The sequence below is a fragment of the Falco naumanni genome, chromosome 11, assembly GCF_017639655.2.
Source record: "Falco naumanni isolate bFalNau1 chromosome 11, bFalNau1.pat, whole genome shotgun sequence".
Taxonomy (NCBI): Eukaryota; Metazoa; Chordata; class Aves; order Falconiformes; family Falconidae; genus Falco; species Falco naumanni.
The window spans coordinates 18910844-18932893 of NC_054064.1; the positions used below are offsets into that span (position 1 = coordinate 18910844).

A 22050-nucleotide genomic window follows, 5' to 3' on the forward strand; every position below is an offset into this window, starting at 1 on the left:
TAACCCAACATGTAAACCCAATGGTTGCTCAGTGAGCGGCTGATGGAGTGAGGTGTTCAGTGCTAGATGTAAGTAGAAGCCAAACAAAAGCCCTTCACCACGTTTTACACTTCTACTGTTAATAATTATGGTACAGACAAGTTTAGGTACAGCTGAGGCTGGTGTCCAGGTGGTGAATTCCAAAACAGCACAAATTTTGAATGCCTCCGAGGAGAGAATTTGACTGAGCAGAAGAGAGCGAGCTGTAATTTCTCAGGCAAAGCATAAGCTGCCAGAGATGAGCTTCTGAGATACTCAGCCATTTATTTTATTGAAATATTTATGTCTGATCTAATAAAAAGATTACTTTTAACCACTTCTGCATCTAACTGGATGACACCCCTTCACAATACTAAAACCTTCAAAATCAGTCTCTGTCTTTTTATGAGAGGTGGCTCTCTTACTAAAGGCTATGGGAGAATATTCTGCCAGAGAACTAACCAGTCACAAGGTGGAATAAAAAAAAAAAAAACCACCACCACCACCACAGCCCTGTGTTGTAGGCTTCCTTTCAGTCTTACCTGTAGCACAGCTTTATACTAACCAGAACAGTACAAATGTTTGATGCTGCTTTCTCAGCTCCTACTCTAGTTTGGTTTTTTTAAATGTCATTTTCCTACCGCATGCCAGCTAGCTGTCTTACTATGACTCCCTCAGTTACCCAAACATCATCTGTGTCCCACAGTATGAAGTGTAATTACACATTTAATAAGCGGGAATGGGAGGCGAGGAAGAGTAGCTGCTTTGCCTTTTATTCCATTGGAGAAGTACTTGAAATTCCTCACATTCTTCTCCTGTTAACAGTATGTTTACTTTTCATCACTGGGTTATTAGGATTAGCAAAAGTCATTGCTTCAAGCTCATTTAATTTGAATTTAGTGAAAGCAAACTGCCTCCTGCAGACTGCAGGAAACATTCTTCTGCCACAGAAATGTATTAATTTGCAAAAAGCAGCCACCAAAAAACACGAGACCTGACGACCAATTCCACCCCACGTTCAACATCACTGGGCATGCATTGCATTCTAATGAAGTACCTTATGTTGCAAATTCCAGGACTGTTTGAATAATCTGACAGTCTAATTAACATTTCAGTCTCTCTATCAAACATTTGCTTTCAATGCCAAGAAGCTCTTTCTGCATATACTTTCTAGACTGCGGGGTTGCAGGCTGCATACACCACTTCAGAAACATCATTTACCCAAAGAATTAAGACTTTGCTTTTCTCTAGTTCATTGCTGTGTCTAGTAGAGCTCATATTGATTTTCAGAGAATCCAAGCTTTTCCTATTTCAAAGTTTTCACAGAAAGCTCTTCCATTTGCTGTATTTAAGTCTGTTGCCTGTCAGAATGCTCTGCTAAGAGTAGTTAGGTAAATATTTCTTTATTAAATGATTAATTCCATAAATAAATTCTTTTAATTCATTGAATATAAAATTAAAATCATTTACAACTTATTCCAGTATTACAGGGGCTGGAAGGGGTTAAAAAAAAAACCACAAAGAAAAACAAAACAAAACGCTAGTTTGATAAATAAAATACTCAGCTTTAAAACAACTGATTTCTGTTTGCCATTAAACTACAGTTGGTACATAATAGCTGCCACTGTGAACACCGCACAAGTGCCCACCTCAGGAAGGAATGTAACTTCCAACTTGGTTGGGAAAGGGTGGGAGAGAATGGAGGGAAGGGGAGAAGCATAGTGTTAAATTGGATAGAAAAGAAGTTTTCATAACCGGAACAAAACATTTATCTGATCACTTACAAACAGAAAACAGTATGTAATTAGATAAGGTGCTCCAAAAAGAAGCAGTAAAGTTGCTCCAGTACTATGAAGCTTTAAGTATGCTTAAATCTCTGTTGCATTAGTGTCCAGTTGCACAGTGCACTCTTGTAACATAATGTTGCCCTCAAATGGGCAAGGCACCATCTCCATCAAAGGTCCTTTCTCCATGGCTGGTTACTTCAGAATTCTGTTTAGCATCCCACCCCCAACACAACTTAGTCTCTAAATTTGTGAATGTCATTAACTAGTCTGTAGTAGGGATAAGCTTCATTCGCATGCGGACAGTTGTAGCTGCATCGGCAGGACTGGATCATCATGACGCTCTTGGTGAAGGTTTCCCCATCATCACAGCGGAACCTGATCTTGACAGTCCTGGTCTGCTGGGGCGTACAGCACCTGCCATCCACGCAGGAGCCGCAGTACTTGGGGCGGTACTTCTTCACGCTGGAACATCCGGCATAAGTAAACTTCACCGGGGATGGGGACTTCCTAGTCTTGGTGCATTTTTTCCCCTTCTGTAAAGGGGAGGCAACGATATCATCATTATTATTATTAGCAGGAGATTCTTGTCCAGCCTTTACCCTCTACCCAAAGCAGTTTGGAAAAGAGAGGAGCACTGGAAGAGTCTGTGTTTACCTTTAGGGAGGCGTAGCTAGGCTGGCCACATGGCCTCACTTCACATATCCTGGTCTCTTTGATGAGCTTGCAGTCGGGATTGTCGTTGGTCACCCTTGTGGAGATGCCAGTTCCGCACGTCTTTGAGCACTGGGACCAGGAGGTTGTTTGCACAATGCACTTGGGATTCTCAAAAGCTCGGCCTTGCGGCTCAGATCCAAAAACTGGAAAAGAAAGGGACATCTTAGCCTACATACACCCTCTCACTGGGTTTCTTTCTTTCTTTCCATTGGGGGTCTAAGGAGTCATACAGCCATCCTCCCCTGCCGCCTCCTCCCCCTGACTGTCACTACAGAGAGGAGCCCGCGCTCACTCACCAGGTAGCATTTTCAGGCCTCCCTTCACAATGGCAATGAGCTCGTTGTTCCTGGTCAGTTCGCCTTCGGAATCATCTGGACTGAACTCTTTGCTGAAGAAGCCTTCCAGCTCATCCAGCGCATCCTTGCTCTCATCGCAGACCCACTCTTCACAGCACTGCCCGGGCACTTTGACCAGCCTGGGGCTGGGACAGCCCAGGTTGGGGAGCGACAGCTCCTGCGGGCAGAGCGGGATGCAGCCCACGGCTCCATCTATGCACGTACACTGGTGCTTGCAGTTGGGCTGGAAGCTTTCGCCGTTCTGGTAGATTTTGGAGTTGTACTCGCAGGGTCTGCCCTCGGACTGCGCTGCGGGGACCAACGGGGAGGGAGAGGCGGGAGTGAGCGGCGGGAGCGCCCGTCTCCGCACAGGTATTTCGCTGCCCGCTACATTCGGCGGGCGGCGGCGCCCCCCCCCACACACACACACACGCTCCCGGGGACGCGGGGCCAGAACAATAAGTCAGTCAGGAATCACTTTTCCTTATGTGCGTTTAGCGGAGCCCAGACATACTGAATCGCATTCCAGACTGCTGAAGTCATGTGCCTTTCTGCCAAGCTACCAACAACAAAGCATAACCATACATGGGCTCGAAGTTACTAAACTTTGGCGGCACAGGGGCCGCGGGTCCCCCCCGGGGGGCTGGGGGCGGGGGGCGCCGCTTACCTCTGCAGATGCCCTTCAGCGCGGCGGGGCTGGCGCCGAAGTTGCACTCCAGCCCCTTGGTGTGGTCGCAGGGCAGCGCCCGGCTGCAGTCCTCGTTCAGCTGCTTGGCGCAGACCTTGCAGCAGCCGCAGCCGTCCGGCACCAGCCCCACGCCCGGGGCGCACTGCGGCACGGCCGCCGGGCAGCGGCACACGGCGGGGCAGGGCGAGCCCAGAGCCTGCGGAGCGGAGCACAGCGGGGGCCGGTGAGCGGCCGGGAGCGGAGCGGGGCCGCCCCCCGCCGCCCCGCCGCGGGCAGAGCCGCGGCACTTACCAGGCGCGCCAGGCAGAGGAGAGCGGCCGCCAGGGCGCGGCGGGTGCCCGCGGAGCCCATGTCGAGCGCCGGCGCTGGGAGCGAGGGACGGCGGGGCGAGCGGAGCGGAGCGGGGCCGGCGCGGTCTGAGGCAGCGACGGGGGCGGCCGCCTTATATGGGGCGCGGGGCCGCCGCGTGCGCCGCGGCGCTGACGTCGCGCGTTCCGGGCCGCGGCCGCGTCCAGCGCTCGCGGCATCCCAGGAATGCGGCTGGCGCGCGGCGCGGCCGCCCCGCCCCGCCCCGTCTCCCGGCACCGCGGCCGCTGGCGGCGGCCCTGCCGCGGGGGGTCCCCCCCGCCCCCCGCTCCCCGCCGGGGCTGCCCCGCACGGCGCGGCGGCGGGGGTGGGCCAAAGGGGACGCTTCGGCGCGGGAGGGGCCGTCCCGCGCGGCGCGCCCCCGGGGCCGTCCCGCCGCCGCACGGCGCACCGCGACACCGCGGCCCCGTTACCCGCACGGACGCCCCCACCACGAGCACGTTAACGCGAGGAGCCTGTCCTGGTGGGGGCTGCCGGGCCGTGCGCCCCCCGCCACCTGAACCGACGGCGGCAGGGCCGCGGGGCACCCCCGCGCGTGCGGGCGGCACCGGGGCTGTCGCCGTTAGTGCCGCTGCCCGAGGGGCAGGCGGAGCGTCCCGCGGGGCCGCGGAGCCCGGCAGCGGGGCCGTGCCCCCGGGCCCCCGCCAGGTGCCTGGCCCCGCAGCGGGGGGGGGGCGGGATGGGACCCCCGATCTCCTCCGCCCGCCCGTCACCGGCCCTGCCGGCCCCCGCTCCAGCGAATAGTGTTTCCCCGTCGAAGTTTAACGTTTGGGGCTGGGGGGGTGGGGGGGGGGGTCGTTCAGGCTTCTGTTGTGGCGTCTTTGCTTTCCATGGCCGTAAGTATTTCCAGATGGGGATTTAGACACCAGACGTAACAATATTTCCATATTTGGTATAGCAGTAGCCTGCATTTTTCACATTTTTCTGCTCTGTTATCCAACCACAAAGCATTCTTGACAGCTTCAGATGTTGTTAAATATAGCCTTAACTTCTGTTCCCAGGGCAGGAAATTCTTTGGAATTCCTGTTTTTCACGCAATCTGTCTATCATGATTTAGGAGAATTGCGCTGGAGGAGCCAACTGGCGTTCAGCTGCAGTTTGCTCCTTGATTGAAAAAAGCCCAGCAGCGGAGGCTGCTACCCAGCGGCGTTACAATAAGTCCCCATTCCAAGGATTTTTCTTTGCAAATGAGATTATTGTTCCTAACACAAGTTTGGGGGTTTGGGGGGTTGGTGGTTTTTGGTTGGGTTTTTTTGGTGTTGTTGGTTGGGTTGGTTTTTTTTCGGTCGCCTCCGAGGCTGGAAGGATGGAGGAGCGGATTCAGAGGAGAGGCGGAACTCTGCAAAAACTCTTCCAAGGCCCACAAAAAGTCCGGGGGGAGGGGGCGAGGGAGCCGGTGCGGAGGGAGGGGATGCGAAGAGGAGGGGGATGCGGTTAACCTGGCTGCGGAGCGTTTCCATACGGTGAGCGTCTGAGTGCGCCGCTCCTAAAGGATGGGCAGCGCGGGAGGGGGGCGGCCGCGGCCCCGCCGCTCCCGGGAGCGCAGCCCCGACGTCTCGTCGCCTGCCCGGTGCCACCGCCGACGGGGTTACAGAAAGGACCGTTTCAGGGGGACGACGAGGCCCCGGTAAGTGCCGGTGCGGCGGCCGCTGGCAGGGCCCCCGCGTGTCCCGCTCCGCGCCGCGTGCCGACACCCGCCGGAGCGGCGCGGCCGCCGCGGGGACCGTGCGGGAGCCGCAGAGGAGCGGGTGTCTGGTCGCCCCGGGGGCGCTGCCCCGGCCGTGGCTGCAGCCGGAGTGCGGCGGGGGTCCTGCCCGCGGCACCAGCCCAGCCGGGCGGCAGCAGCGGCGGCCCGGAGCCGGTGCCCACAGCCCGCCCGTGCTCGCCCCCGCGGAGACCGCCGCCCCGAGCCGCCGCGACAGGACGGGATGGGTCGGGCAGGGCCGTGACCCCCGGGACGGAGGCGGCGCAGGGCCGTGGCTGGCCCCGTCGGAGGAGCTGCGGAGCGCCGGCCCCGGCCGCTTCCTCCTCCGGGGCTGTGCCCGCGGCCGTGCCCGACGGCAGGGCCCGTGTCCCCGGCACCGCCACCCCACCCCTCGCGGCGGGCCCGGGCGGCTGGAGGGCTCCGGTGGGGGTGGGGGGGGGGGGTGTCCCCGCGCTTTATTCTCTGGGTGTTCATCCTTTCAGGCAAGTACAAAGATCGCCGTTTACTTTGCGGTGGGTTCGCGGTTCGGGGGAGGCGGAGGTGGCGCTGTGCAAGCTCGGGGCGCCCTTTGCCCAGGACTTGCTCTTCAGAGGGCGGTTTTCAGCCTCACCCGCGTGCCTCACAGTTTGACCAGAAAGGACAACAGCCGAAAGGGAAATTCAGCCTTTGGTGACGTGCAGCTATCTCCCAAGGCTGCCCGTGTGTACCGCGTAGTGCCATGGTGGATGGCGGGGTGGTGGGACATATTTCACGTATCCGTGAAGCAGTGGACGGAGCCAACCGGCCGGCCTCAGCGGCTGCCCCCCAAACACAATGAAATTTCTTTAATACGGAAAGGAATTTGTTCCGACCTGGCTGTGCCCCAGCTGGTGATGAGGAGCAGCAGGGCTCGGTCCTGCTTCCAGACTCGGAGCGAGCTGGTACACCAGGCTCCCCGCGGTGTTACAGGGCTATGCTTCTTGTCCTGTGGTACTTCAAGTTCAAAACTCTGAAGTGTTTTTTAAATGGAGAATCTGACTGGTCCTTTTTTCCCCAGGGTGGCCCTTTACACAGCAGCGTTGTGACCAGGAAGAACAAGCCTGCGGTTCAACACACCTTGATTAATGAAAATTTTCCAAACTTTTGGAAAAAGCAGAAGCAGCTAGCGCACTGGCACGTGGTTACATTGGCCAGTTTTGCTTTTCAGGGATTTATACAAACAGTTGTTTGTTTAATTACATCTAATTTAAGGACGCGCACCAAGCATTTTGCTTTGATCTGTGACTTTCACAACATTCAGCAAATGCCACAGGAAAAGTCAATGAATAGCACCTTTTCTCACTTGGTTTTGTGTCTTACCACACATTCACACAACTCTGATGGGAAACCATAACTGCACCTACATTTGCTCAAAAAAGCTCACTGCGAAAACTTTAACAAACCTGTCCTGAATTTCAAGTAGTTGACAACACTTGAGATGGGTTGAGTTTCTCCGGAGTTCAGGTTAGACTGCGACCTTTTCATAGGCTTTCCCTGTCACAAACCATGACCCAGCGTTTACCTTCCAGGCTGTGCCTACGTGTCCTGGGCGTACGTCAGGGAGCAGGAAGAAGTTTGGAATATTTTCCTTTTTGAGATTTTGTTCAGTGTAACGTACTGTTCCAGACCTTTGTCGTCCTAAGTGAACTGGGAAATGCTCCCTTCTTCATGTCCTGAGGAATATTTCACTGGCTCCTCGCTTTTTTGTGCCATAGGCAATCACTGCTTGTCAGCTAAAGTCTGCTGGGAGCTTGGCTAATGCAAAGCAGGAATTTGAAACAGTTGGCTTACGTAGCAGGTATTACAGATTTACTGAGTGTATCCTGTCATTTTCACAGGGCTGTGTCTCTCCAGGGAAAGAACTTTCCAGAGAAACACATCAAGAAAAGATATAACTGGTTTATCTTCCCCTGGCCCAGTGTCAGTTTTTTGTGGCTGTGCGTGAGGACCCGGAGCAGCATGAAGCGCCGTGTATGACAGAGGCTCCTCTGGGTGCTGGTGCTCCCGTAGACAGTAAGTACCCAGCACCAAACCGGAGCACACCAGAGGTTTACAACCATGTGGATTCTGGAGGAAGATCTTACTAAATCCAATGTGCAGCCCTTTTTTGTATCATGTTCAATTCCCTCTTTCTCATTCTCTTTTTCCTCTGCCCATCCTTCACGACACGTTTCTTCCATCTCTCCTCCTCTTCTCCTTTTCCATGTTCCGGTCTTTTTTCCCTGTGGCTTTCCCTCTTCTAGTGTGTCCTGGTTTTGTCTGGGATAGAGTTCATTTTCTTCCTAGTAGCTGGTACAGTGCTGTGTTTTGGATATAGGATGAGAATAACGTTGGTAGCACACCGATGTTTCAGCTGCTAAACAGTGTTGACACTAAGTCAAGGACTTTTCAGCTTCCCACCCCACCAGCAAGCAGGCTGGGGGACACAAGAAGCCAGGAGGAGATGCAGCCAGGACAGCTGCCCCAAACTGGCCACAGGGATATCCCATGCTGTATGTCGTCATGCTCGGTATATAAACTGGGGGGAAAGCTGGCCGGGGGCTGCTGCTCGGGGACTGGCTGGACATCGGTCAGCGGGTGGTGAGCAGCTGCACTGTGCATCACTTGTTTTGTATATTCTAATTCTATTTGGTATTATTATTGTTGTTATTATCATTTTCCTTTCCTTTGCTGTCCTATTAAACTCTCTTTATCTCAACCTATTAATTTTACTTTTTTGTTCCCAATTCTCTCCCCCATCCTGCTGGGTCGGGGGGAGGGAGCGAGCGGCTGTGTGGTGTTCAGCTGCCTGCCGGGTGAAACCGCGATGCAGTGTTTACCCACCTCGGGCTGGGCCTCTCCCGCAGCCCCTGCCAGGCTGCTGGTTCCTGCGGCACTAAATCAACCCTCCCCGAGTCAATGGCTCCTCTCAGTCACTCACAGGAGGTGCAAATCCAGTGGGGCAAATTAAGCATAGCAACGCACAGGCAGAGCAGCCGAGTAGCCAGAAGGCTTCAGCAGCTAAAATTCAAGTGGGTTCATATGTGTTTTTTTTCTTGCTTTGATTTACTCAGACTTTATGCTGAATTCTTTTGAGTATGGCATTTCCTATTTGTTTTCTTCCTCTTCCCTACTGCCCTACTTCAGCTATGCTTATGCCTGTCAGGTTTTGTATTATCTGTGCCTTGCCTGTGGTTTCTAATATTTAGGGGGGGTTGATTTGCAGTATTGGTGCTCTTTGCTTTGTAGGTGCGCTGCATTTTCCTCTGGCTGCTGCCAAGGTGTTGCAGAAGTTCCCATCGTGTGAAAGTGGAAGGGGGACTTGTGAGCCTCCTAAGCCTGCAGGGAAACAGAGAAGGAAAATTGGATGTATCAGTCAGTTGTGCTTTTTGCTGCTTCAGCGCGTGAACTGCACCACGATAGAGATAAACCTTACACAGATGGAACGGACACAGCAGCATAACAGAGGCAAGAAGCATCCCTGCTGATGCTCAGCGTGCTCCCGTTGACCAGCAGTACGTACCCCAGGCTGGATGCAGAAATGCAAAGCAGTTACAGCCCACTCCTGCTTAGCTCCTTCTGCCCAGTCAGAGATTCAAAATACCTTTGTCACTGTCACTTAAGGATCTGTCATTAACTTTATTTTAGTACCAGCCATTACCATTTCCTCAGTGAGACAGGTGGATTAGTTAATATATATTCACCTACTCTCATGCACCTGTACTTCAACGCTAGGCTACATTCAGAAGATGCAACTGGCATCAAGCGTATCCCTATAGCTGAAGTTTGCAATGAAAATACTATTATGGGCTTTGGCTATCCATGCCACCAAAACAAAACCCACCAAAACAAAACCAGGTGGTCCTAGTCATATTTCTTAGTCATATGTATTGTTTTCATCCCATGCAGCAATGTAGTTTGCAAATAATAGCAACACAGCCTGAAATCTCTTTTTGTTTTCTAGAAGAAAATTTTCACAGCTGCGTCTCTTGAGTTTCATGAAGGAGGCTGAGGCATCAGGAACTTTCCCAGTGTCAGCTGAGATGAAGGTCCTGGATGGAGATCCCCACCCCAGAGAGTTAACCAAATGGCCTCAGCAGAAACTTCTTCTTCACTTTAAACTTCGGTCCTCATAGTGCAGGATTTCCCAGTGGAGCAACGCATGCAAACTGACATCTGTTAAGACAGAATGAGCAAGCTCAAAATAAAGTTGTTCATGGTTGCAAGGATTTAGTGGAGCTAGCTGAACCTGATTGCAGTCAATCAGGTTGTGTCTGAGAAATCCTTGATCAAAGCACACTTCCAGGCTGTGGTCCATAATGGTTGTCAGCTGTTGTCTGCCTCAGTTTGCAGCTTAACTGCACCTTGGAGACAAGTGCCTCCTGTTTTTGATGGTGTTGTGGGACCACGTGCTCCAGAATACACTCTTTTTGGTATGTTCAGGTTTGCTTATTTGTTTTCTTTTTCTACATTTGAAATGTATGGCAAGCTCTTCTTTCCCCAAAGGTGTTTTGTTTCATTACAGTTAATAATTACAGCTACATTTCCTTGAGGTTAGTCTGTGTCAGAGCTAGGGGAGCCCTCTGCCGCCTTTCTGGCGCTTTCCCTCCCTCCCTGCTGTTCTTGACCTGGTGGAACGGTTTCTTGTTGCTGATATGTGGACCTTCAAAGGGCTTGTCTAGCCTTTGGTTTTTAAGAACACATTTTTGTAGCTATTTTCCTGAAGAAAATGAGTATTGATTAGTATTTCTTTATCTTTGCATGCTAATAGGAGGGGAGGCCTGATCTGGCAGGATGCTGAACGTGCTGTGCCACACAGCGAATTCTGTCACTTACTGTGCTTTCCAGGCTAGCTGCTGGAAATGTCACAGGATTAATTTCAGAATCCCCTGAGGTGCCTGTTGGCTTTGTCTAGAATCATTACTCATTCTCTGCTACGTACACAAGCTTATTAAAACACGGTGAGACTTCGGCTGTGTTTGTTGCCTTACTGTTCATTTCCATTCTGTTCCATCTGGACTCTTACCCTTTGCCTACCAATACATTACGTGAGCACCTTGCAGTGGCAGCTAGTTGTGCTCCTCTGTTGTGCGTGCTTATTTTATGGCACGCATGAGCTAACTGATGCCAGGAAGCCAGCCAAAACCTCCTCCAGGGCTACTCTGCTGCTAGAGATCAGTGACTTGCACCGCTTTCTGGCTTGTGCCCCTCGCGTCTAGCCTCTGATAGTGCAGTGAAAATAATCAATGGCAGACGAGTAAGTAGACACGATGTCATCCTTGCAGATAGGGAGGACTTGCAGGCAGCCAACAGATCGTCTATGTGCTTTAAGAATGTTTGTGGAGATGGAGTTATGATCCAAGAATGTGCAAATAGCTGCCCATCCCAGTGTTACGTGTCTGCGATTAGGGAGAAGTGCTAAACCATCTCTAGACTTGATTAGCATCCAAATTTGAAAGATGTGTCTTGCGCTGGAGCTGGTTGGGGTGATTTTTCCAGGGGAGTGAGGAGGAAACTATGTGAATGGAATCTCTTCCTCATCTTATCTCTGCTGGGGGGTAAAATAAGAACTGGAGGGAGCCGGCTGGTGAGAGCTGGTGGGCTGCTCTGCAAAAGGGTCCTCGCGTGGGCTCTGTCCTGCAGCCGGGAGTGAGGGGCCTGGTGGCTTGTGCAGACCCACGGGGAGAAGGACATCTCTTGGAGTCAGCCAGGAAGCCTGTCTGTTTCCCACTGTTTTCCCAGGGACCAGTGTCCTCAGGAAGCAAATCGTTAGCAGGGGCTATCGGCAGACTACTTTGTTGTGGAGACTTTTTTATGATTGCATTAATGTCTCTTTTCATGTTGTTGTACAGGAATTATGACTCCTCGTGTCAGTGTGGAGATGAAAGCAGGAGCTCTTTTGCATGGAGCAAGCATTAAAAGCTAGCTCTTATGTTAATCATAAAAAGAAAATTAGTGCTGGCTATTTACTTTCAGAGAAGTTTGCTCTTGCATTGGTAATTCTTTTAACTCTTTGCACTCATCTGTATCCTCTTGTACACAGTCAGCTAGGTATTTGTCACTGTCCTCTCTGGCTGCCTGTCCTGGGGTCTGCTTCTGAAAGTCCCCATGAGCTCAGCTTTTAGACTTATGGGGGGTCAGAGCAGAAAAATGGGAGATAGGATGGGTCTTTCAGGTGGGCAGTGAGTGATAACACGACAATGTTTGTGATCGGTTGTGAGAGGAAAGCCTCTGGTTTCAAGAACTGGTCTTTCTCAGGATGTACCCATACGACGTTTAGCAGTGCCATGTCAAAATAAAAATCATTGATTGAAAGTGTGACTGACTTGTGCTTCTAAAAACACTTCTAGATTATACACGCTGAAAACAGTAAATATTTAATGTACAGGTTTACTTTTCCTGGTTTATAGAGAGCTCAGTGGGCCTGACAGAGCAGCTAGACAGATGTGTTTATAGCGAGCTCCCCGCGCGGGTACAATGCTGCAGTGTTTGGCCTGTGAGCACTGCAGGGGCATGCTTAAAAAAATAAGTGTTCCATTTACATTGGGGGGAAAAAAAAGTCCTGAGAATGTTTCTATTAATATTAGCTGGTGTAAAACCCCGAATTCTACATTTCAGGCCTTACATTTTTCAAAAAGAGAGGACTGGACGTTGGTTGGCGAGGATGTGTGGGGTACAAAGCGTTTCCTCGCTTACATAGCCAGTGAAAGGGCCGGTCAAGGTGGCAGCTCTTCTTGCAGAAGAGGGGTGTTGCTGAAATGCCCCTGGTGAAGGTCAGGTGTGAAATGAAGAGTTGAGGAACAAGCAGAGTGGGGCAGCAGGCCCTGTGCACGGGCAAGCGTGCGGTGCTTGTGGCTTTCCACGGACCAGGAGCTGGGGCTCAGGAGCACAGCTGACAGCCTGGACGTTACCAGCAGGCACGTTCCTAAAAGGTGAGAGGGACCAGATGCTGTGGGGAAAGCAAAATGTGCAGAGACCTCCCCACGAGGTAGGATGCACACACGTCCCACGCCTGTGAGAATGCTAATGGGGGTGGTGGGAAATCCACTTCCACATTCAAGGAGATTTTTTTTTACATGTTAGCTTTGATCTTGGTTGAGGTCCTACCTGAGCACTAGCTTGTGATCTCGATTATACTGATGTTAAAGCTGATTTATCTGGTCAAAATTAATGGCATTAATTAATTAGCACACATTAATTAACCAAAATAACTGACATTTGAGTTTCTGGAGAGCTCCCAAGGAATGGGTGGCTGCATCTGTCTCTTTCTGATTTCCTCAGAAGTTCTTTTCGGCTGAGAAGTAAGTTTATTTCAATAATCTGATTAAACAGCTGGCAGCTTTCTAAGTCTTGAAAAAAAAAAAAAGATTAACTTTTAAAAAGGGATTCTTGGGCTTACTAACTTCTCAGGAAAATGTTCTGTTGAAGAAAAAGAGTTAGGAAGTAGAAGTCTGTATTAGAGCTGGCTAAGCACTCCCTGATTAAATATAGCCATATATATATAAAAATAAATGTAAAATGTAATAGTCACCTCAGTGTGTGAATAAAGCTAGATGTCCTAGTGAGGTTGTTTTGCTTTCCCACCAGCTTCACCTGCAGAGGACGTCTTTCCCTGACTGCAGGTGGCCTGCCATCCTGTTGACACAAGGGGATGGGGCCATCCCCTGGGTTCCGGCTCAGCACAGGACAGCATCGTCCTGGTTAAAGCAGCTCAGCACCTCTCCTTACTGGGACCTTCCCACGCAGGCGTGCTGGGCTGCTTCTGCCTTCCAGCCCTGGCTGCAGCTTCCTTGTCTGCAAACTCCTAATTTTCTGACAAGTGCTATGCACTGATCACCCCGCTGCACCCAGGAGCATCGCAGAAGGAGGGTGTGGAGAGAAGGGGGCTCCTATGCCGCGTGCTGGTGTTACCCCAACAGCACCAGGGGCCATTGTGCATCCAGCAGCAGTGGCAGAATAATGCAGCTCTTTCTTTGCAAGCTGAAGCGCGGGCTGTGTTTCGATATGGCCCGCTCGCACCTCTTTACTGTGCGTCGGTTGTGAGCACCGATTGAAGCCAGCCCAGCCACCTTAGACCCAAACTGAGATTCATTGATTCCGGCAGCACCGCTGGCCTGAGGCGCCCTGCCCCGCCGCGGCTGCTCCCCGGCGCCCCGCTCCCCTGCATTTATGACCCCCCCCTCGCTGTTAGAGCGGCGCACAGGTCTGCAATAAAACAAAGACTCCAGCTCAGGTCTCCCAGGGGTAGCAAACCAGCACATTAACCCACTGTGCGACCTGGCAAGGACTTGTGATGCTCTCTGGATTTTATGGCAGGATACCCTTGCCTGAGCACTGCACGCTCAGGAGGCTGCACTGTTGATGCACAGTCAGCTCCTGAAGGGCAGCTGGCGTGACGACAGTAGACTTAAAAAATGAATGGTCAGCTTCAGTCTGGATGTCACCATCATTTTAATGCTAATGGACTTCTTCCTCAGCCAGCCTCCTGTCTGAATGGAGAGCACAGAAACATCCCAATATTTATGGGATTTTAACTAGATTAGTTACAAACCTATAAAGCAAAGAAAGAGACAGTTCATCCAGTATTGGGGAGGGGAGTGTTAAAAATGCCACCTCAGATAAAATATTATGAGAGTTGAGTAACTGTAAATAAGAACCTTGCCTATGAAATAGCTTCTTATGTGAGCTTGGGATGAGGGCCAAGAGAACGTCTAGGGCTCAGGGAAATTTATTAGCCCAGATCAACAGGATTTCTGGGACTCGGGACATGGGGTGGCAAAGAATTTGCCTGCTGGAGTCTGCACTTCCTCCATTCATGCCTGCAGCAGGAGTTTCACTTATAAAACTTTCAAGATGGTTCATTTGCATTTTTTGAATTTTCTTGGTTCTCATTAGCAGCTGCAATTCTGTCCTGGGACTTGGGAGAGCTGGGTTCAAGCTCTGGGTTTCCACAGCCTGCCAGTGTGGTCTTGGACAAACCATTCATCTCCCTGTGCTTCAATGCTCCCCTGTAGAGAGGAGATAAAGGTTATTTTCTGACTCGGGGAATGTCAGGAGGGTGTGCTAAGAATCAGGAGGCATTCAGGCACCTGAGGCAAGAGTGAGAGTACTATGGGTGCTTACCAATGACGAGAGCATGTGCAGAGCAGCTACAATGCACACGTTGACCCCTCACAGGGGGAGGAATGGCATTGGGGGGGGGGGGGGGGCAGTGGCGGCAATGGTTTTCCCTTTGATCCCAATCATTTTAATCACTGCTGCGATTATACTCAGACACCTTTATTTTATGCCCTCTGGCAGCGCAAGCTGGCTGTCCTGGTAGCATCATTGGTGTCCTGATGAGATGAGGGTCATCTTGGCTATGTATTCACTTTAAAAAAGGGCACATGCACATCAACAGTGCACAACTTGGGAGCCCGCTGCCTTTTGCCCCCGCGATTTTCATGTCTCTTACTCCCATTCACACCCTTCTGCTGTTCTTACTCGTACTCAGCTTTCTGTCCTGTTTCTTCTAGCACATCTCCCCTTCTGCCTTTACTTTGGTATTTCTGCCTTCACTTCTGTCCTCCTCCCACATTTTCCCCGTGTTTTATTTTTCTTATCTTGTTTTTGGAACCCATCCTTGGCCTCTCCTGTGTATTTCCCTTTTCCTCCCTCTAGTTCCAAGAGCTTTTCAGTAAACAGCATCCCTCTGCTATTCTGACTCATTACCCACTGACAGTGGAAAGATTTCATCATAAAAGTGATGCAAAGATCTCCCAATTTAGAGTGCAGGGTAGGTTAGGATGACCTCGCCCTGCCTTTCAAGCGAAGAGCCACAGGGTCTAATTCCTCAGCCAATGTTTATTTGCCAATTTATCTCACGTTCAGTTGTTCTTCATTCCCACAGCGGTATAAGTGCCTGTATGCAGGGTGGGGGGGGGGGGTGTATGCGTGCACTGTATCGTGCCTGTATCGTCCCGCTCCCCTACGATGGCAGCAGGTACCTCGGTGGCTGTTGGTAATGTACTTAGCCGAAGTGTGGGAAAACTCTCAGACTTGAACTTCACTTTGTATTTCCATGCCATATGAAACCCATTGAATATTTGTCCTTCCCTTCACGTGGCTGCTGCCTGCTCTTGTATTGCACTGACATATGTGAAATCTATTTGGTCCCCTTTTTAATATGCTGCTTACAGTATAAATACAAAAGCAGACAGTGCTTCTGAAGAGAAATAAATGTAATTGTGGTGGTGGTTGTTGTTATAAATAGTGCAAAGGATTTAGAAGCTGTTTAGTCTTTTGGGCAGGAGTCACAAGTGTTCTGTGTAATAGAATCTTAAGGCTCCTGTATTTATCTATTTAAGTCTTCCCAGCTGTGATTGGCCCAGTTCACTCATTACTGTTTGGCTTCAGTGCAGGATGAGGATGCTCCACTCTTCACGGGAGTTGAGGCTTAGCCTCCAAAAATGCGGTGTGCTAGATCATACGCCTGACCTGTACGTGTACGTAGTGTTATTATCCATGCAAATCATGCATTTGCATGTGCAACTGGCCCATTTGCATAAATAACCATGGTATTTCCACACATGGATTTTTGAGGTTGGTTCCTAAAATCAGTGCTGCATTTTTTCCTCTGCTGGAGTGAAATGCAAATATTTATTTATTGACAGAGCTGGAGCTGATCGTTTTCCCTGTCCAGGTCTGAGCTGTCTGTTCCATCAGATGAAAACAAGTAGTATTCTGATTTCTTTTTAAAATGCATTTGTTCATAACTCTGTTAAAAACAATTAGTTCCTGCTCTCTGCCACCCATGGTAGAGTGCTATATGTATATATTTGTGTGTGTATGTACATGTATATCAAAAGGGGCTGAATGCCCAGAAATTCTCTTGGCAGCCCTGCTGTCTGGTTAGAAAAGGAAGTGAGCTACAAAGTTTGAACATTCAGTTCTGAGACTTGAAAGCTTTCTGGATTTTATTACTGACTCAACAGGGTTTTCATTATGTATGTGGCCAAGAGGAGAAGTTTACGCAAGAGGAATGTATTGTAGTTGAATATGTTTGTAATTTTACACATTGTTAAATAATTGAGATAACTAGATGTCTCCTAAATGGGCAAAATAAATTAAGCGTTAGCAGCGGTGTCACAGACAAGTCAATACAAAAGAGTGGCCGACCCCATCCGAAAGCTGATTTCCAGTGCAGAGGGGTCCTGATCCAGATGCTGAGTGACATTTTGCTGTCGATGTGAATGGGAGCCATCTTTCCTCCGGCATATCTGGAAGCCTCTTGCTGCCTGTCAGTCTCGTCTCTTCTACTCCAGATGATAGCGTCTTCAGCTTGCTTCCCCCCCTCCCTTTGCTTTTTAGTAATTCAGTGCTATTTAAACAGCAGTTTGAGGCTAAGTTTCTTCAGCTCTCATTTCCATGTTAGTTTTAGGAAGGAAAATGTTTTGAGAAGCAGATTATCATGCAAAGAGAGAAGGTGTGGGATGCATGGACTAAGCTGTAAATACAGATCGAGGCTGTGTCCCGCTGTCCTGGTTGCATCCTGCGTCAGGGGATGTGCTGTCAGATCCCACCCTGCGACCAGTCAGCTCTGCCACAAACCAGCTTGACAGCAAAGTGAATTCCTGTCCCACAGACAACACGTTCCCAGCTAATTTTGCACTTGTTCATGTGATGGGTATTTATTCCTCATTGTCCTAAAAAGGTACTTATTTTTAAACCTCTGTGGTCTCTGGTGCCATACAGTCTTAGTGCATGTGTTACGAAACTGCTGTCGGCAGGAAATGCTATCTATATGTGCCTTCGCATTTTACATGTGGGAAGCCAAGGCGCAGGGAAAATATAAGATCACTGGGTAATCCAGGCTGGAATTCAGAACCCAGTCTGAACCTCTCTTCCTCCTGTTTATCCCCAGCTTCTCTCCTGTGCCCACCACTGTGATCAGCCTGGCTCTGCCTTCTGGATAACCAGCCCAGGGGTGCTGGGGGCTGCTCTTGGGTCCCCTGGTGCCTTCCCTTCTCCAGGGTGACCAAGCCCGCTTCCCTCAGCCCACCAGGCTGGCGGCTGTCTTCCCTGCTGGCTAGTGCCCTGTGGGTGCGTGGGAAGCTCCGATTCACCCCTGCTTCAGCCAGCAAGCACAGGAGGGAGAACCCCTGGTTTCCATTAACGGGCATCACGATGGTGTGCTCGAAGCTGCACCGTGCTCCTGCCCATGACAGCAAACTCTGTGGCCACTGGAACCTGCTTGCCTTTGGTTTTGGTCTTTTTTTAAATGCATTTAGCTCTAGGGCATATGACACTTCCAACACTGTAAATGGAGCTGGGAGGGTAGCCTCTCATTTCTGCCTTTGATTTGTTCCATTTGTTCTGTCATGTGTCTTCATGGAGAAAGATCTACTCTTACTGCTCTTGCAAGAGGTGCGTCTGACATGGCATTTACTGCCACAACAGCCCATCTGTGGCACGGAACCACGTGCAAGTCAGTGAAGTTCAAAGGTATTTCCTTGCCGGTGCCACACAATTTGCCTCGCTGAGGGTAAACACACATGCAAAGCAGATCCACTTCTAATGTGGGAAATGCAACATGTGCCCGCCCAGCTGCGTGTACCAGCCAGAGGAGTTTGGTGGGTTTTTTCCACTTGCCCCTCAGTTGCCATGCTGGGTGTCCTGGGGCAGGGCGGCACGGTGTCGGGGTGCTTACTGACCCTCATGCCCACAGCAGGAGCAGGGAGAGCAGGGGCTGCGCTGCTGGGCTGGCTGGGGACACAGCCGGGGGCATGGGAAGGCAACTGTGCTGGTGCCCAAGGAGGTAACTGGGAGCCCCTGCCACAGCTCCCTCCCTCCCTGTCCTCAGCACTTGCAGGTGTGTGTACAGTGCCTCCTGGCCCTGAGAGCTCCCATTTGTGGCTGCTAGACTAGGTACTCTTCATAGTACAATGGTTTTGTAACGTTGTTATGCTGGCTTCCTTATTAAACGCGTATTTTTTTTAGTCTCTTTTGCCTGCTAGTTCACCCTCTATTTTTGAGCCCATTGGAACAATCTCAGCCAACCATGAAGAGAAGGTATTTGTTTCCAAGAGATTAAGCTGGAGGCAGTGCCCGGGAAGGCGAGCAGCCCCGGAGGAGGGCTGCCCTGCGGATACCCTGCTGATGCCCTGGGAGAGCCCGCGGCCCGAGCATAGCTCCGGTTAGAGGCTGGGCAGAAATCCATGGTGGGGAGGCAGAGGGAGAGGCCATGAATACCCTGACCTCAGAAAGCGCCTCCCTGGCGCTCATATGGTCTTCAGACACCGGAAAGTCCAGCCGCAAGACAGAAATCCATGGGAAATGAGGTCTTATTAGTTCCATTGCCCACAACTTGCTCATGGCTTCACCAGTGCTTCCAAGCATTCAGTTTGGTCGAAGGGCTGCTGGAAACTGGGCAGCTGTCTTCCCTGAGTCACCCTGCCTTTCCACCTCCCCAGGGTCGAGGTGCTTGGCAGGCCAGGGCGCTGCTAGAGGAGGTGATGTCCATCGTGGTACAGGCATCCAACCTGTGTCTGCTGTGCTGGCACGTTGAAATCCATCTGGATCATTTTCATGTTTTCGCCAGAGATTTTACTGGCCAGAAAAATGTGACATTATAAGAAGGCTGTACCAGCTTGTTATTCACATCCTCTCCTGGGTGAGAAAGAGCGAGAGAGCATGTTTTAAATGTAGCCTATGGTCAGATGGTGTGGTGAGTGCTGGAAGCATGGGATGGTCTGGCAGAAAAATAATTTCCCCTTTTAAAACCACTGAACAGTCCGTGTTCCTCCACGCTCCAGCCGGTTGGCTTGGCCGTGCAGCCCCATCGTGGGGACGTGGCTGGATCCACTCCTGATGCCTCCCAGCACCCCTGGGTGAGCCTTTGCTGCAGGCTTTGCCACCGCGGGCGAGGGATGGGCTCTGTCCTGCTTTTGGCTGCCAGAGGAGAGGAGCTGGGGCAGGAAGCCTGAAGGGACGTCCTTTCCTCTTCCCTGGCTGGCAGCTCGGCAGCTTATTCATGATGCCGAGAAACTGCAGGGCAGTGTTAACGTTCCGCAGGGAGGGTGTGCATTTGCACTGGGAGCAGAGGCAGAAGAGCTGGGCAGGGGAGAAGGGCAGGGACGTTGCCTGGTGTTGGTGCTGCCTTTTGGGGTTGGGGTCCCAATGGGGGGCTTTGCTGCTACTCCATCACACTGTCCTAAGGGCAGCGATGGGAGGTGGTAATGCAGCATCCGGGAGAGGCTGTGCGGCACAACTCACGGTTTAGAAGGAAAAAATAGCCCTTCAAGAGCATCGCTAGGGAAAAACTAGCTGAATGCTTGGGCAGCTGCTGTTCAGTACATGCTCACAGCACTTTGGATTCTGTGAAGCTGAAAGCACTGCCAAGCCTTTTCCTCCTGCCTGTGTAATGCTGCACCTCCACCTCCCATCTCCCCACTGAGAAACACAGCAGCCCTGTGACAGTTTTCCAAATGTGATACATTTCTCTAAAATTGCTTTCAAATGTTCCTAGCAAGAAACTCCGCTAGTCATTTTGCCTGTGGCCCTGCACGACTGGCGGCAGCATGGGTGAGCATGGCAAGGCTGTGGGGACAGCCCTGGCTTGACCAGCGGGGAGCTGCCAGCCACCACAATAAGCACAGCATCCCTGAAAGGAGGGTTGGTGCTGGGGAGGTGCCGTCGATGCCCATCCCGGTACTGTCTAAGCCACCCTCTCTGGCCAGTGACCTCGGTGCTGGTTTGCACACCATACCCAGCTCGGTGGCCAGCTGCAGCCCAGAAACCTCACATCTGGGAAGGGCGTTTAAGCTGCTCCTGGGGACGAACCTGTGTGCATCCCAGGGCTGAGCTAGCTCACCCCTGCTTTATAGGAGGTGTCCCTGGGCTCTCTGGGGATGGGGGGGCTTGCGGGCAGGCAAACAAAGATGACTGGAGTGAATCTGTAGAGCTCAGAGGAATTAGAGTGAAATGCCAACACCATCCTTCAATGCTCCCGCCCCACGTCCTTTCCTCCTGCCTCTGTAAATAGGCTCCTTCTTAAACAGGAGGGGAAGGCAGCACTTCAATATCAAATCTAACCCATTAAAAACAAAATGATGCAGAAATATACCTCCTCTGAGCCCACCTGTCAGTGTTTGCAGTTTTACTATCATATTTTCCAACATCTTCTCAGTGTTTTTCTCTCCTCTGTTGCTGTACACAGAGGCAGAGGAAACTTGCCTGTGCAGAGGAAAAAGTGAACCAGGCTTTCTCAGATGTTCTAATAAACAGGCTGAAAAAGCTTTACACATTGATCCCACGCCATTTTAGTCATCAGAGGTCTTATTTACAACTGTAGCTTGCTTAAAAAAAAAAAAAAAAAAAAAAAAAAAAGCAAAACCACTGTAGACCTTCTGTAAGTACAGAAGTACCTGGCTGCCTGAAGAAAAAAAAATCTCTATAAGTTCAAAAGACTAGTGTTTGTTTTCTTTTAAAATATGAATATTGTCTTTAGAAGAAGATAGTACCATTTGAAAACACTAGATGAGTGTAGCAGCCCTAGCACCCTCTGTGTGTCCCCTGGCTTTGTTCCATGATGCTTATAAATATTTGAACCCTTTGGTGCATTAATCCTTTACAGCAAAGCTGTTAGCCTAGAAGGACTGCAGCCATGTGAAACCCCACGGGACAGTCTGATGGTTCACAGGCAGGGATTTTAGGGGCTGATTTTGTTTGTTTGTTTGTTTGTTTTCAAATGGGAGTGAGAGGGGTACACAGAAGGCAGGGGTGCAGTGGTGCCTGCAGGCCCTCGCAGGGCTCTCCTGCTGCCACACGTGGGATCTCTTTGCATAGAATTTCTTGTTTAATTCCCCAGTTTTAAGGCAAAAATTAAAACAGCTTCATTGGAGAGGACTGAGGAGGTGGGTTCCAATAGCCACAACAACGGCATCGCAGGGACGGCTAAGCGGTGACCTGGGCAGTGCTATGAGTGCTCTAAATTATTCATGCTATTAACAAATTGTAGGAGTCGCCACCCTGAAGTGCGCTGGGGTCCAGCCAAAACCTTCTCGTGTTCAGTGAGTAGCTGGCAGGTTCCCTGCTCTGTGATGGCAGGAACACATGTGGTACAGCACCATCCTGGTGTGGGGCAGGGACACTGGTCATCTGCCTCGGCTGCAGCAGCTTGCCCCAGAACTCCCTGGTCAGGAGGGTGGCATGGATGGCTTTTGGAACAGTTTTGTTCCAGTTGGAAGAAAGAAAAAAGGTCAGAAGCCAAATGGAAATGGAAATGTAGCATCTCACACACATACACAAAAAAAAAAAAAAAAAAGGGCGGCACAGAAGAAAGGTAAGAAGGTGATTACAACATGTTTATAATCAGCTGTCACGCTGAAAAGACCCAGCATGAGGCTCTGAGTTCCTTCTGAGTAAGGAGCAGCAGAACTATATGCAAGTGTTTCATTTCAT

At 50.8% G+C, this 22050-nt stretch overlaps 2 protein-coding genes across 2 annotated transcripts; one reads left to right on the forward strand and one right to left on the reverse strand.

The window, feature by feature from the left end:
* Window positions 1-1410: 1410 nt before the first annotated feature.
* Window positions 1411-3952, reverse strand: CCN1 (cellular communication network factor 1). The gene is made up of 5 exons (XM_040611237.1): window positions 3834-3952; window positions 3522-3738; window positions 2816-3163; window positions 2460-2662; window positions 1411-2338 (listed from the first exon to the last, which is right to left on the reverse strand). Exons 1-5 carry the CDS (start codon window positions 3891-3893, stop codon window positions 2039-2041), a joined length of 1128 nt encoding a protein of 375 aa, XP_040467171.1. The 5' UTR covers window positions 3894-3952; the 3' UTR covers window positions 1411-2038.
* LOC121095701 (translation initiation factor IF-2-like) lies at window positions 3892-11925 on the forward strand. Its single transcript, XM_040610877.1, has 4 exons — window positions 3892-4033; window positions 5377-7644; window positions 8860-9125; window positions 9575-11925. The coding sequence occupies exons 1-2, from the start codon at window positions 3892-3894 to the stop codon at window positions 6603-6605; spliced, it is 1371 nt and encodes a 456-aa protein (XP_040466811.1). The 3' UTR covers window positions 6606-7644; window positions 8860-9125; window positions 9575-11925.
* The last annotated feature ends 10125 nt before the right edge of the window (window positions 11926-22050 follow it).

Bases quoted from the DNA above. Each gene is read 5' to 3' on its own strand.
- CCN1 (XM_040611237.1), bottom strand. From the start codon at position 3,893: ATGGGCTCCGCGGGCACCCGCCGCGCCCTGGCGGCCGCTCTCCTCTGC. The intron at 3,164-3,521 runs GTAAGCGGCGCC...TGGTCCCCGCAG, and splicing joins GCTGAAGGGCATCTGCAGAG to CGCAGTCCGAGGGCAGACCC. The intron at 2,339-2,459 runs GTAAACACAGAC...TCCCCTTTACAG, and splicing joins CTAGCTACGCCTCCCTAAAG to AAGGGGAAAAAATGCACCAA.
- LOC121095701 (XM_040610877.1), top strand. From the start codon at position 3,892: ATGTCGAGCGCCGGCGCTGGGAGCGAGGGACGGCGGGGCGAGCGGAGC. The intron at 4,034-5,376 runs GTTCCGGGCCGC...CCATACGGTGAG, and splicing joins CCGCGGCGCTGACGTCGCGC to CGTCTGAGTGCGCCGCTCCT.